A 15,101-nucleotide genomic window follows, 5' to 3' on the forward strand; every position below is an offset into this window, starting at 1 on the left:
AGTGACCTTCATGTTCTTCCTTACTCTTGGAATATATCAGGATATCATCAATAAACACAATCACGAATTGATCCAGAAACGGCTTAAATATGCGATTCATGTAATCCATAAACACCGCAGGAGCATTAGTGAGTTCAAATGGAATTACTTGATACTCATAATGTCCATATCTAGATCGGAAGGCAGTCTTCAGAATATCTTCCTGCCTAATTCGGATTTGATGATAACCCGACCTCAAATCAATCTTTGAGAAAACACAAGCACCCCTCAACTGATCAAGCAAATCATCTATGCGAGGGAGAGGATACTTGTTCTTAATGGTAACCTTATTCAACTGACGGTAATCAGTGCACAATCTCAATAGATCAATCGTGAACTCAATCTCTCTATGAGGCGAAAGTTGTGGAATTTCATCTGGAAACACATCCACAAACTCCCTCACCACGGAAATAGTGTCAATCTCCTCATGACTTCCGCCTACTAAACCCCCCACAAAGACATATCCCAATGCCCCGGCCCTCAAAGCCTTTCTAACCTGCAACACAGATAGATATGGGGAAGAACTAGTAGCAGAATCATCAGCATCAAGCACAATCCTTTTACCACAGCAGTCTATCATAGCACAGTTCTTTGACAACCAGTCCATACCCAAGATAACTTGAAGGCTGATCATAGGTAAACAAATAAAATCCAGCACGTAATCTCGGCCTTCATATTTGAATTCAACATCTTTACACAACACGGATGTATAACACTCCTCTCCAGTAGCAGTAACCACTTTCATTGGAGGGCGAATGTCATACATTTGCAAATTTAGCCCAACGGCCATAAAGTCAGACATACAAGAGTGTGTATCTCCTGAATCAAACAACACTTCAACATCCATATTATCAATGTAAATTGTACCTTTCACTAGATTCGGAGCCTTCTCCGATTGTTGACGGTCCATGGTATATACTCTACCAACCGTCTGAGACTCTAGCATAGGTGGAACAACAGAGACCGGAACAGCAGTAGCTTGAACTGCCATAGTCCTTGCTTCGTTCTGAGGACACTGCCTGGAGTAGTGCCCAGATCTTCCATATTTAAAACAAATCAATTCACCGGTAGCACATGGACCTCTATGATCTTTGCCACATCCCTTGCACTTGGGAGGAGGTCCTCTATCAACAAATATCTTCTGAGTACCGGGTTTTTAACAAGTCAAGGGCTTATTCGCATTCAGCTTCTTGCCTTGCACCTTCCTGTCCTTCCAATAACCTGAGCCCGTTGCTCTATGGGAACTAGGTGCCTGGGCCTCAGAAGACTTCTTGGTTTGGGACACCTTATACACTTCTTCCACTTTCCTACACTGGTTCACAAACCGACTGAACTCTCGGATGTCACAATTTGACATATTCCGAGACATCTTCTCATTAAGACCCCATTGGAACTTGGAGGTCATTTCAGCCGGAGTGGGTAAGGCTCGCCCATAGTTGGCGTATTTCACCAACTCATTGAATTTTGAGAAGTATTGGTCAATAGACATCGACCCTTGCTTGAGATCGTTGTACTCATTCTGCTTTTGTTCCCTAGCCTCTCTAGGGAAGTAGTTATCCAAGAACAATGTATCGAACAACCGCCATGTGATCTCCCGACCTTCAGCTTCTAATGGCTGCACAGTATTGGTCCACCAATCTTCCGCTTCCTCTTCCAGCATATAAACAGAGTAAGCCAACTTCATTGCGTCAGGGCATCTCATCACCCTAAATATCTTCTCCATAGCTTGGAGCCATTTTGCAGCCGCCATTGGCTCATAACCTCCCTTAAAAGAAGGAGGTTTGTGTTTTCGGAAAGCCATCAATCTTCTTTCCTCCACTTCATGATCACCGACATTTTCAACTCGAGGTTGATGAACCTCAGTGTGATGACTCCAACTTCCGGAGTGGTGACTACCCTCACCCTCATTGTTACCCACTCCACCCTCTTCTTGTGAAGGAGGTGGAGAAAGCGTAGCAGTGTGATGAGGAGGTGTGGGTTGCCGGTTCACGGGCCTAGGACCCCTCAACGTCCTCAACTCGGTCATCATTGCGGCCATGGCAGTCCGCGAGTCTTCATTGGTTTTCATTAGATTCTCATTGGCTTGCCTGCTAGCAGCCAACTCCCTCTGAATAGCTGCAAGAGCTTCAGCCACGGGATCAGGTTGTACGCCCGTTGCCCCACGGCCACTTCTAGGCCTCACAAGAGCAGCCAAAACAGGTTCTGGCTGAGCATTGGTGTTTGATGGTCCGGGGTTGTTTCGGTTTCTCGTCATGTCACTACACATGTTACACAAAGAAGTGAGTTGATCAGGCCCACACTTAGTGATCACAAATGCAATAATCATAAAGAGTACTAAAACAACTATAAAGCATCAAACACTAAGCATACTCAACAATAGCTAACAGTTATTCCCTACGAAACTGCTCTGATACCATAAGATGTAACACCCCGTTCTAGAAACGGTTTGTTAACATCGCATTATGATATTAAGCGCAGTTACAATCACATGGTTTCAATTAAAATCCGGATAAATTTTTCATTTTAAAACATACCGAACTTATAATACCCAATTTCGTGATCATAACCATATTACCTTGCGGAAACAGATAAATTAAGCTTAACATCATGTTCATTTTCCATTTTTAAACCATTAATTTACTTCTTATTTAGTTCACATCTTCTACTATATTGTAGGTTTCTTCATTAGCTACCTGTGGCTTCAATCCGTGCTCAAATCGGAGCACTGTAGCCCAAGTTAGGACAATTTGAAGCAACACAAGAGAGTGTTGGTCACAGGCCCCGCGCGCTTCAGCGCGCTAACGGGCGCTCAAGCGCGCGCTATCGGGCGCTAAAGCCTCCATCTGGGCGCTTAAGCGCACGGAGGCAGTAAGCATCAGGCATTCCAGTGTGAATGGGCGCCTAAGCGCGCATCAGGGCGCCCAAGCGCGCAACCCTGGGCGCTTAAGCCCCACCCTGGGCGCTAAAACACGAGGGGACAGTAAGCATCCCAACTTTCTGCAGCAAAGGGCGCTTAAGCGCAAGCCAGGGCGCTCCAGCGTGCAATCCTGGGCGCTTAAGCCCCCACTTGGGCGCTCCAGCGCGAGGAGGCAGAATGCATTGGCACTCGTAGGGGCAGCAGGGCGCTTGGGCGCGCTCCTGGGCGCTTAAGCGCGCTGCCAGGGAATTCCAATTCCCACATTTCTCAAGTCCAAGCCTAGGGAAATATGCATCCCCATTACAAACCCCAAATGTCCATGCCCCAAAACTAAATCCTAGCACTCATCCAACCTCTCCTCATGAGATTTAGCTAGAATTTGGGCAGCATGACCTTTGTTTTCTCATCGTTTACCAGTTTAAACAAAGGGGTACCTAATTGATTTTCAGCCCAACCAATTCAACAACTCAATACATAACAAGCATGCATATATTGAATTTCAAGTAGGCATCATTTACATTACATATCCTTTACAAATCATAGAACTTAGCTTACAAAACACTATGATCATTCCCTTGGCTCCCATCAACAAAAGGTGTAACCAAAGGCATGAGCATAGGCTAAGTTCATCCAATGAATCAAGATATACAAATGACCATGGGCTTTCAAAATAAAATCCTATACATGTCAACTACAAAGGCATGCATAAACTCAAAAGAAATGCCACATTTCATGCATAATCCATATATGGCCACTTGCCACCAGAGGCTCCTGCAGCATCCTTACCTGAAAGGGGGTCCCCACAACACGGGGTGAGATATACGAATATATCCAGTAAACCAGGGGTCCTTGGAGCATCTCTCCACCCCACAGTTCCATATCAGTGTAATAGCAATAACAATAATAATGCAGTAAATACATATCTATGCAAAGTGCAATACATCTCCAGGAGAAATCCCTCGAGCTCTCAAGCTGTCCTAAGGAAACTCAGATGCAAATAGTCCTACTGGCCAGCTAACTACCAAGTATGATTTACGCATCGTCATGCCACATACCAACATAGGGAAACACCATCCTATGCCACACCAAATGCATACACATACGTATAACAAAGCATTACACTATTTTATTGCATTTATATACACAATGACAACCTCCACCCTTTCAGGGCTTGGTAGAACAGTCAAGGGAATTACACCCAAGGTCCGAAGGCTTACCTCAATGCTTCAGTCGACCTTTGTTCTTCACCAACAGTTTCAGCAATCCACTTTTACAAATATACACCTATACAAGGGTAATGCAATTAACATATTGCATTCAAGGATAACTCATCATCATCAATCCAAGCTATCCTATTCATACCACAACACAAGGATGAGCTTACCAATTCCAATGAGCTATTCAAGCTCCATAGCTTGCTCCAATGGTTGATCACTCACGGTTGGTCCAAATGTCTCAATCCTAGACATCACAAGGACACAATCGATCATTCAACTCACTAATTGTTCAACATGCTAGAATACTAACCAATCCAAGCATGAATTTTCCAATATTATGAACAATTATCAAATGACTATCTAGGCTCATTTCCACCGATTAAATGTCGTTCCTAGCATTTTTCATAACATGCTCTAAGCTTAAATCTTCCTAGAACATAGTTAATTTACTCACAATTTCTAAAATTCCCACTTTACTATTCACAAAACCCTACTCATGAGATTTTCCATGAAAATAAGGTTCAAGGGTTTAAATCTTACCACCAATGGTTGCACAACAATGATGTGAGTGCTCCTCAAGCTCCCATGGAGGTAGAAGCCACCAAAACTCCAAAATCTCTCCAATGGCCGAATTTTTGAGAGGCAATATCCCTCTCCACAATGCTCCCCACTCAAAACAAAGCAAGGATTATGAAAGAGGAGGAGATTCTAAGCGATTTAAGCTTTTGAATCACTCAAAATGGTTGAGATTTGCTCCCCCTAGGTTCTCTCTCCCTCTCCCTCTCTTTCTTCCTCTTCTTTCTCTCTTCTCTTCTGTTTCTGGCATCGACGGGAATGGGAGGGTTTGGGGCTCTTTTGTGTTTTAGTCACTTAACATAGGTTAAGTGACTTTAAGCGGGTATTGGTTCAGCTATCTATTCAACTCCAATAATTACCAAACTTTACCCAAAAGTCTGGAATATTATTCTAGGAATATTACTATTTTTATTTTTATATTTTGGGCACTTTCATCAGTACCCATTTATACCCCTTAATTTTCACTGAGTACACTTTTTAACTCCAAAGTGACTCAGATTCATTTAATTAAGCATTATACTTAATTTTACCCAGTAAAACATGGTTAATCAATTAATTACACTAGATTTACTAATTAATTAAGTTGGGCTATTATACATGTAATTGGTCTTGACTTGAGTCAGGAATTTATTTCCGGAGGCCTAGACAATTCAAGTCTCTTCAACCTTCATTATTTGATGAATTTGAATTTGGCTTACAATGACTTCCATTCTATGATTCCTTCCAAGTTTAGCTTGTTGAAGAATTTAAGGTATTTGAACTTGTCAAATGCTGGATTTGAGGGTCAAATTCCAATTGAGATCACTCACCTGACAAAGTTGTTTACTCTTGATTTGTCTACTTCATTTACCTCAATACATACTCTAAAACTTGAGAAGCCAAATATAGGAATGCTTATGCAGAACCTTACAGAAATCACAGAACTGTATCTGGATGGTGTAAGGGTATCTACTTCTGGGAAGGAGTGGTGCTATGCCATATCTTCATTGAAAAAGCTACATGTTTTCAGCATGTCATCCTGCAATCTCTCAGGACCAATTGATTCTTCCCTATCAAAGCTTCAGTCTCTTTCTGTGATTCAACTGAACTTGAATAATATGTCAAGCCCGGTGCCGGAATCCTTTGCAAATCTCTCTAGCTTGACCACCCTGCAGCTTAGTAGTTGTGAATTGACTGGTGTTTTTCCAAAGGATATCTTCCAAATACAAAAACTAAAGGTCCTTGATATATCAGATAATCATGACCTTGGTGGTTCCTTGCCATACTTCCCACAAGATGGATATCTTCAAACCTTGAATCTTTCCAATACAAATTTCTCTGGACACTTACCACGTGCTATATCCAATTTGAAGCTTTTGTCTACATTAGATCTATCTTACTGCCAATTCGGTGGAACACTCCCTATTTCATTTTCAGGACTCTCCCAACTTGTTCACTTGGACTTGTCATTCAATAACTTCACTGGCCCTCTTCCATCTCTCAATATGTCCAAGGACCTCAATTATTTATCCCTCATTCACAATAATTTCACAGGACCTATTCCATCTTCTTACTTGAAGGGGCTTGTGAATCTCGTCGTCCTTAATTTAGGTTTCAACTCCTTGAATGGGAGAGTACCCTCATCTCTATTTGCACTTCCTTCTCTGCAGGAGCTTACACTTTCTCATAATGGATTTGATGGTTTCTTAGATGAAATCTTAAATGCATCTTCCTCAACATTACAATTGGTTGATTTGACTGGCAACAAATTACAAGGGACTATTCCTGTGTGTCTCTTTCATATGAAAAACCTGGATTTTCTCCAACTTTCTTCAAATCAATTCAACGGCACAATAAGGCTAGATATGTTTTGGAGATTGCCTAATCTACATACATTAGGCCTTTCACACAACAACTTGTCAGTTGATACAACTTTCAATGATGATCCTAGCATCTCATTGTATCCCAGTAAGAAGAGACTATTGTTGGCTTCCTGCAAGTTGAGGGAATTCCCTGCTTTCTTGAGAAATCAATCCCAATTAATTTCTCTAGACCTATCCAGCAACCAGATTCAAGGGACAATACCTAACTGGATTTGGAGATTTGACTCTATGGTTGATCTGAATATTTCCAACAATTTTCTAACAGATTTGGAAGGGCCCTTTGAAAATCTTGTCTCCAATATAATATTGCTTGACCTTCATTCCAACCAACTCGGTGGGTCAATTCCCACTTTCCCAAAATATGCAGCCATGTTGGACTACTCAAGCAATAGATTCAGCTTTTTCCCACCTCATACTAAGAAGTACCTCCATTTTGCATATTTCCTCTCCCTTTCAAACAATAGCTTTCATGGAAAAATTGATGAATCCTTTTGTGATTGTTCTACTCTTCGAATGCTTGATCTTTCCCATAACATGTTCAATGGCTTCATTCCTGAGTGTTTGACAAGGAGTAGTACTCTGAGGGTATTAAATCTTGCTGGGAACAAACTATCAGGTTATTTATCTGATTCATTTCCCAGTTCATGTGATTTAAGGTTTCTTGATCTCAATGGAAATCTAATGGGTGGCACCATCCCAAAATCATTAGTTAACTGTCACAGGCTAGAAGTTGTAAACCTTGGAAACAATCTATTGAGTGATAGATTCCCTTGCTTCTTTAAGAACATTTCCACCTTGCGAGTCTTGATTCTAAGGTCAAACAAACTACATGGTTCAATTGGATGCAAACATGGCACAGGCAATTGGGAGATGCTTCATATTATTGATCTTGCCTCTAATAATTTCACTGGCACACTACCAGGAACACTTTTGCAAAGCTGGACAGCAATGATGGGTGGTGTTAAAGACAAAGCATCAGAGAAACCAGGCAATTTATTTTTTGATATGTATGATTTCCATGATTTTGTGAGTTACAAGGATGTATTGTCAGTTCTCAACAAAGTTACTATTATGAAAATAGCCAAAATGGAAGCAGGTGAACCTCTTTCTGTGCTTGAACACATGTTCTCTTACATTGGCATTGCTGACCAGTTGCGTGGAACCTACCTAGATTCAGTTATAGTTGTCAACAAAGGTATGCAAATGATGTTGGCCAAAATTCTTGCTGTCTTAACTTCATTGGATCTTTCATCCAACCATTTTGATGGTCCAATACCAGAAGAGCTTATGAGTTTTAAAGCATTGATTGTTCTTAACCTATCACACAATGCTTTCTCTAGCCACATCCCATTATCTTTTGGAAATCTGACACAGCTTGAGTCATTAGACATGTCAAATAACAATTTGAGTAAAGTTATTCCCACACAAATGGCAAGTTTGTCTTTCCTTTCAGTTTTGAACCTCTCCTTTAATCATTTGGTGGGGAAAATTCCAACAGGTACTCAAATTCAGTCTTTTGAAGCAGATTCCTTTGAAGGCAATGAAGGGTTATGTGGACCTCCACTAACCAAGAATTGTAGTGATGATGGAGTACAAGACTTGCCAATACCACCATATACAGCTCCTGAAACACATAGTTCAATTGACTGGAATTTTTTAAGTTCTGAGATAGGATTCACTTTTGGCTTTGGATTTGTTAACCTTCCCCTTATATTCTGGAAGAGATGGAGGCTGTGGTATAGTAAGCATGTGGATGATTTGCTCTACAAAATCTTCCCTCAGCTTGATTTTGTATATGAACAACATGGAGGGAAAAATTACAGAACTCTAAGGTGGAGGCCTAGATGATTTAACAGATGGTAAAAGGGCTGATATATCATGTTATTTGCGCTGTTTTTTGTGTTTTGCTTTTTATTTCTGTCTTTCTTGCTTTTTAGTTTTTGTAAAATAATGACTTTGTCCAACACTGGTAAATATTGTGGGAAGAAGTAGCTTTATCTTGCTTTATAATTGCTCATTATAGTCCATGGGCTTTGATTTGAGGTTACTTGTTTCATTATATTTTGGCAATCTTGTTTGATGACGGCTTTAATTTTTAGTCATGAATACAAGTGATCAAAAATATATATATATATATATATATATATATATATATATATATATATATATGGGATTTATAGATATTATGTTACAGGAAAAAGTCCTCATCATGTTATAGACTCAAACTGACATGGGATCCACCATTTTTTAAAAAATAAAAAAATAAAAGTGATTGGCACGACTTTCTATGTATCAGCAGCAAGTTTTAAAATTTTTCTGTAACATAACAAACTCATTCCCATTATATATATATGGGAAATGTTTTTCTCATGTTGCATCAGACAAATTGTCTCATGCAACACATAAAAAATTGAGTGGGTCCCACTAAGAAGAAGAGAGAAAAAAAAATGGGCCCCACTCACTTTTTGTGTGTTGCATGAGACAATTTGTCTCATGCAACATGAGAAAAACATATCCCTATATATATATATATATGGGAAATAGTAGTCTCATATTGTAGGAGACTACTATCTTATGCCACAGACACTTCGATAAGTGTGCTGCTATTTTTCTTTTCTTTTCTCTTTTTTAGTGGTGGGTCTCATCATTTTGTGTCTTAGCATAAGATATGCTCTCTCCTACAACATGAGAGTAGACAAACCCTATAAGATTCTGATCTAACGGTATTGGAGAGTGGTAAGCAAAGGTAGGTAAAAAAAATGGTAGGTAGAATAACATATCCCATAAATATGTATATGTATATATATATATATATATATATATATATATGGGAAAGATTTGTTTACAAATTTTTGCAAATTACATTATGTACTCCCGGAAGTATATAGTGTAGTCTGTAAGATTTTGTAAACAAAAAATTTATAAATATAAAACTCTATATATATATATATAACACTCTATATATATATATAACTACTCTGGGGAGTACGTACTTAATTAGTAAAGTTGTTTTTTTCTGACATGGAGAAGAGAAAAAAAAGTAACTTTAATATTATAACTATGTACTTCTCAGAATACATAGTTAATAATTGGTGGCAGGACAAAAAGGATGTCTTGTAACATGACATCCGACGGACCCTATATATATATATATAGGGCATCGTTTCTCAATCTGCTTGAGATAATTTTATCTCCGGCTTTAAATCATTACCGTACAAGGATGGATCAGTGGTGATAAAGGAAGAGAGAAAAGGGAAATCATAACCATTAAAAGGTGAATCAATTAAAATAAGAAAATAAATAAATAAAACGACGTAATTTTGGAGTGGCCGGAGATAAACTTATCTCATGCTGCTTGAGAAATCTTTTTTTCACACACACACACACACACACATATATATATATATAAGGGAGAGATCTTTTGACTCTAATGTAAGACTTAGAAGTTTTACTCCTTATCTCAGCTGTTGATTTCTGTCCATCTTGCTGTTATTATTTATTTGAAATTAATAATTAATTAATTGATATAATTCTATAAACTATAACCGTTACTGGACGAAAATCATCGGTTGAGATGGGGAGTCTAACAGAAATCAACGGTTATAATGGGAAATAAGACTTATAAATCTTACACCATAGTCAAAAGATCACTCTCCATACATATGTATGTGTGTAGGAGATAAAATTCTCTCTTAGAACATAATATATATATATATATATATATATATATATATATATATATATATATATATATATAGGCAGGTTAAGTTTACAATTTTTTTTGTTTACAACTCTTACAATTTCAACTATGTACTCCTACAAGTACAATACTAGAGAGTGTACTTTTGGAAGTACATAGTTGAGGTTGTAAGAGTTGTAAACAAAAAAAGTTGTAAACATAACCCTTCCCATATATAAGAAAAATATTTCTCAATCAGCTTGAGATATATTTATCTCCGTTTATCCAAAAATTACGTCATTTTATTTATTTATTTTCTTATATTAATTGATTCACCTTTTTTTTTTGGTAAATAAAAGGCTAAACGCCCAGAAAAAACAAACAAACTAATCAACGACTAAAGCACGGTCTCTCCCGACAGAAGAAAGATCAGCTAAATACAACAAATAAATCCCAGTAGGAGGAGTCTCACATAAAACTTTATCAACTTCCTATTCAGCATCCAGAATATAGTTAGCCATCCAATCAGCGCAAGTGTTACTCTCCCTGTAAATATGACTAAACTTATTTCTCCAATCTTTCTGTAACCAAGTCCGTATCTGAGTGACCAGATGACCCTCACGGACTGCTGCACCATTGTTGGTGAGCACAGAGATAGCACTCTTTGAATCACTTTCGAGCTCAATATGCATATAGCCTTCACTCCACGCAATTTCCAACCCACGAAGAATTCCCCATAATTCAGCTTTAAAGGCTAAACAAGAACCAAGTTTAAAGGCAAATCCTTTTAACCAATCACCAAAGCGTTTCGAATAATACCTCCACAAGCAGCAGGTCCTGGATTTCCTCGAGCAGCACCGTCAGTATTAATTTTAACATATCCAACCTCCGAAAACTGCCAAGAAATGCTTGTTGTCACAGTTCTTTTACCCATCTGATGGCTATTAGGCTAGTTGAAAGCTTGAACGACATCCCTCACCAAATTTCGAATTATTTGTTCCCTTATAGACAGCTCCAATAAAGTAGCACCATGCCTAACCTCATTTCTCCAGCACCAAATCTTCCACACTGCAAGGATAAAAAATGACAACCAATCATCCGGTAAAATAATCCCCCATGTTCCTCTCATATTGCACTCCAGCCAATGCTCCAGGTCCGTTTCAAAGAACATAGCTCTAAAATAATTTGGGACCAAATTAATCCATAAATTTTTCACTTCCAAACAATCTCTAAGAGCATAAATAATAGACTCACTTGCAACATGGCAGATTGGGCAAAGTTCGGCTCCTCTAACCCACCTGTTTATTGTTTCCATAGTAAGTAACTTATGGTGCATAATTTTCCACATCATAATTTTAGCTTTTTGAGGGCTATTCCAGCTCCACATCAAGGACCACAAAGCACTATCTCCCACACCCGCTTGCTGCTCATAAGTTAGCCAACCATAGAAATCTTTAACTGCAACTGCATTACTGCTTCCTATTATCCATCTTCTTCTGCCCAAGCCATCTTCACTACACGGAGGAAGAGTTCCTTGAAGCATCTTGTAACACCCCGTATATATCCGGTAGTGTTATCATTACATCGTATTAAGCGGTACTTAATTAAAAATGTGGAATATTCTTTTTCTTTTCAACTATGACGTCATTATCAATTACCAAGATGATTACTTAATCAATTTCATAAAATATCGCCTGAATGTAAATTGCAATAAGACATCTACTGAAATACCTCAATATAACATATAAAGTGAGTATCTAAGTCACGGCAATACATCACGTAATCCGGACAATATCCTGATACACTAATACAACTCTGATAAAAGCAAGACATAACAAGTCTATGTGGCATGGACAATCCCCATGCTCACCAAATCAACATCGTCTCAACAAGATAATCCAAAAACATAAAATGAAGCTAAAAGCATATAAGCAGCAAGCATATCCAGCATCCAATAAGTCAGCATATAATATCATCAATGTCTAACTCAGCTCCGGCCTCCTGCCGCCTGAGGTCTCAACATTACCTGACCCTGAAATAAGCATTCCCCAAACGTGGGGTGAGATCTCTAAACCAGAAATCTCAGTAAGTCAAGGGGTCCTCAAGGATCTTCCACCCCAAGCTCACTTACATGTGCAATATAAGTTCTAAAAGCAGTTTATCAATATAAGTTCTCAAAACTATGCAGTGCAACAGATATCTATGGCATGTGTGTAATCACTATTCTACTGGCCAGAGAAATGTAGGAATACGTCTATACCTACATGTAGTACAAGGAACACCGCTTACACCTCACCCACAGACTCACCATATTGTATGTTCTATATACTCAGGTTTACCGTATAGGTGGAACACCTCCATGCATATAAACAAGGCACTAACATATAACAGCTCAACAGCATTTCCAAAACATCAAAAGCATGTAACACAGCATGCATATACCATACCCCCATGGGACATGGTGGAACCACAACATGGCTAAACCGAGGACACAAAAGCTTACCTTGCAAGTTCACTATCCAATGCCAAGAGTCCTCACAACTCAAGTCCAACACACAGCAGATCACAATCTGATTTAGGACCAGCAAGTGTATAACATACATAACTCAAAAGCATTAACATAAAGACTACGTTCTCCTTTAACGATTTACGTCTTAAGGCTTCCAACAAAGCCACAAGCCCTTAATCACATGATTCTGACTTAGTTTATTAATTACAGAAGTTCAACTTCATCAATCTAGGGTCCACAAACCCCCAACAGCCTACTGTACACACAGCACAGCTACTGTTCTTCGAAATCCTAGAATATCCGGATATTCCTCGGGGACATATCCAGATATGCAATATCTGGATACCTCACTGACCATATCCGGATATCCAGATTCCCATATCCAGATATCCAATATCCGGATATTTCACGGGCAGATATCCGGATATTTCACGACAGAATGCAGAAACTGCATTTCGTGAAGATATCCTTTAAAGGTCCAACCTTTAACACTAAAACACGTCCAAGGATCCATTTTTAAGCATATACAAGTTCACATAGGTGTTAGTTACTTCGTTTTAACCTTTAACATGCAAAGACTTCATCTTTAAAGCATTAAAACCCATGATCAAGCGAGGGAACTTACCCAAGGCTCACAAAACGGAATGGACAGTGCTTTTGGAGCTCACCAACAGCTCCTCAAACTCAGACTATGATGGTGCACGAAAATGGCACACCAAAGGTTGATTCTTTCTTCACAAAGGTTACTCAACCCACAAGTCAGCAGCCCAAACCTCCCTCACACAGACCCTCTAACTCAGAAATGGTGCTCTTTACACACCCAGAAGAGACCCCCTTATGTGTTTGAAGAAGAAACCAAGAAGAAAGGTGACTTCTTGGCTCTCAAAGTGAAGAGGAATGAAGGAAAAGCAATGGAGAAGCACTCAGCAGCTCAAGGAGGCAGAAACTCACGCACAAGGCTCAAAAAACTGACCTAGGATCATGTGCCAGCCTATTTATAGGCGGTTTAAGTTTTAATCGCGCAGTATTAGCTCTAATAGGTACGCTTAGCGTTTTAACCCCAAAATTTGGATTCTTAACTTACTCAATTTTACAAGAATTTTTATATTTTTATTATATTTTTCTGAGCACCTTTTTGGTACGCGCTTTTCTTAGCCAGTATCAGTTTCTGGCACTAGTTCTCATTATTTGGACTTGAAACTCGTTTTACAAGTCCTATATAATATTCTAGTAATTATCATGCACTTACATTAATTTTCTGGGATAATTTTTCGATACGCATTTATACCGACTAGCAGAATCAGTATCTGCACTTTTCTTCCGAAAAGTGACTTTCAGCATTCTAAACCACTTACTACATTTATTAAGCCTCATAAATAATTATTAGGGTCAATTATGGAATCATTTTCTATTTTTGCATAATTAATTAATTAAATTCCTAATTAACGGTGCGGGTTCTTACACATCTCAATAGCACTTGGTTGGATCCACAGACTTAACCCAGCAAAGTCCCATTCGCCATAATTCAGCACAAAATCTGCAACTTTAGAATTAAGATCAAAGTTTGTAATACCTGGCATAAACAAGTCTTGCATGTATGGAACATTAGTGAGCCATTTATCACACCAGAACCTGATGTCTTTGCCATCCCCAAGTTCCCAAACCAATAACTCTTCTAATTTCTTCCAAATTCTGGACAAATTTTTCCAGAAATTAGAGTCTCCATTTCTTTCCACAAAAAGCATCTCCCTCCTCCTGTTAGACATATATTTAGCTTTAAGGACTCTAGTCCACAGCTGCTCCTGATCAGAAAACATATTTCAAGCTCTTTTAGCTAAAAAAAGCATCATTCATAACATCTAATCTCTTCAAGCCTAGACCACCAGTCTTCTTAGGCCATGTAATTGTACCCCAGTTAATTAGATGATGCTTCCTGACTCCATCTTTATCCCCCCAAATAAAATCTCTTTGGATTCTTTCAATATCTTTACAAACAGAAACTGGAACCTTACAGCTCTGCATTTGAAAGTATGGCACAAATGCTATGACAGGTTGTGCCAATGTGATTCGACCAGCTTGAGAGAGGCATTGCATATTCTAGTTGTTAAGCCTTTCTTTTACCTTTCCCACAATATTTGCATAGAGCTCCTTACTAACTCTTCCATGTTGCATCATGGATCCTAGATACCTCCCAACATTTTTGACTCTCTTGAACCCACTTTTATTCACAATCCTTTCAACCAGCTCTTCCCATGTATTTTTTGAGAAGAAAATTGATGCTTTTTCCACACTCAATTTTTGA

General features: G+C 38.8%; 1 protein-coding gene and 1 long non-coding RNA gene across 2 annotated transcripts; one reads left to right on the plus strand and one right to left on the minus strand.

Annotated features, from left to right (window-relative positions):
• Positions 1-4,168: 4,168 nt before the first annotated feature.
• LOC133297831 (uncharacterized) lies at positions 4,169-4,851 on the minus strand. The gene is made up of 3 exons (XR_009749683.1): positions 4,714-4,851; positions 4,341-4,417; positions 4,169-4,240 (listed from the first exon to the last, which is right to left on the minus strand). It is a non-coding gene; the product is annotated as an uncharacterized LOC133297831 (long non-coding RNA).
• Positions 4,852-5,007: 156 nt separating this feature from the next.
• LOC133297847 (receptor-like protein 7) lies at positions 5,008-8,459 on the plus strand. The gene is made up of 2 exons (XM_061497066.1): positions 5,008-5,015; positions 5,333-8,459. Exons 1-2 carry the CDS (start codon positions 5,008-5,010, stop codon positions 8,457-8,459), a joined length of 3,135 nt encoding a protein of 1,044 aa, XP_061353050.1.
• Positions 8,460-15,101: the final 6,642 nt, after the last annotated feature.

This window comes from Gastrolobium bilobum, unplaced genomic scaffold (assembly GCF_033153095.1).
Source record: "Gastrolobium bilobum isolate Gb01-03AN ecotype WA unplaced genomic scaffold, APGP_CSIRO_Gbil_v1 utg16124, whole genome shotgun sequence".
NCBI lineage: Eukaryota > Viridiplantae > Streptophyta > Magnoliopsida > Fabales > Fabaceae > Gastrolobium > Gastrolobium bilobum.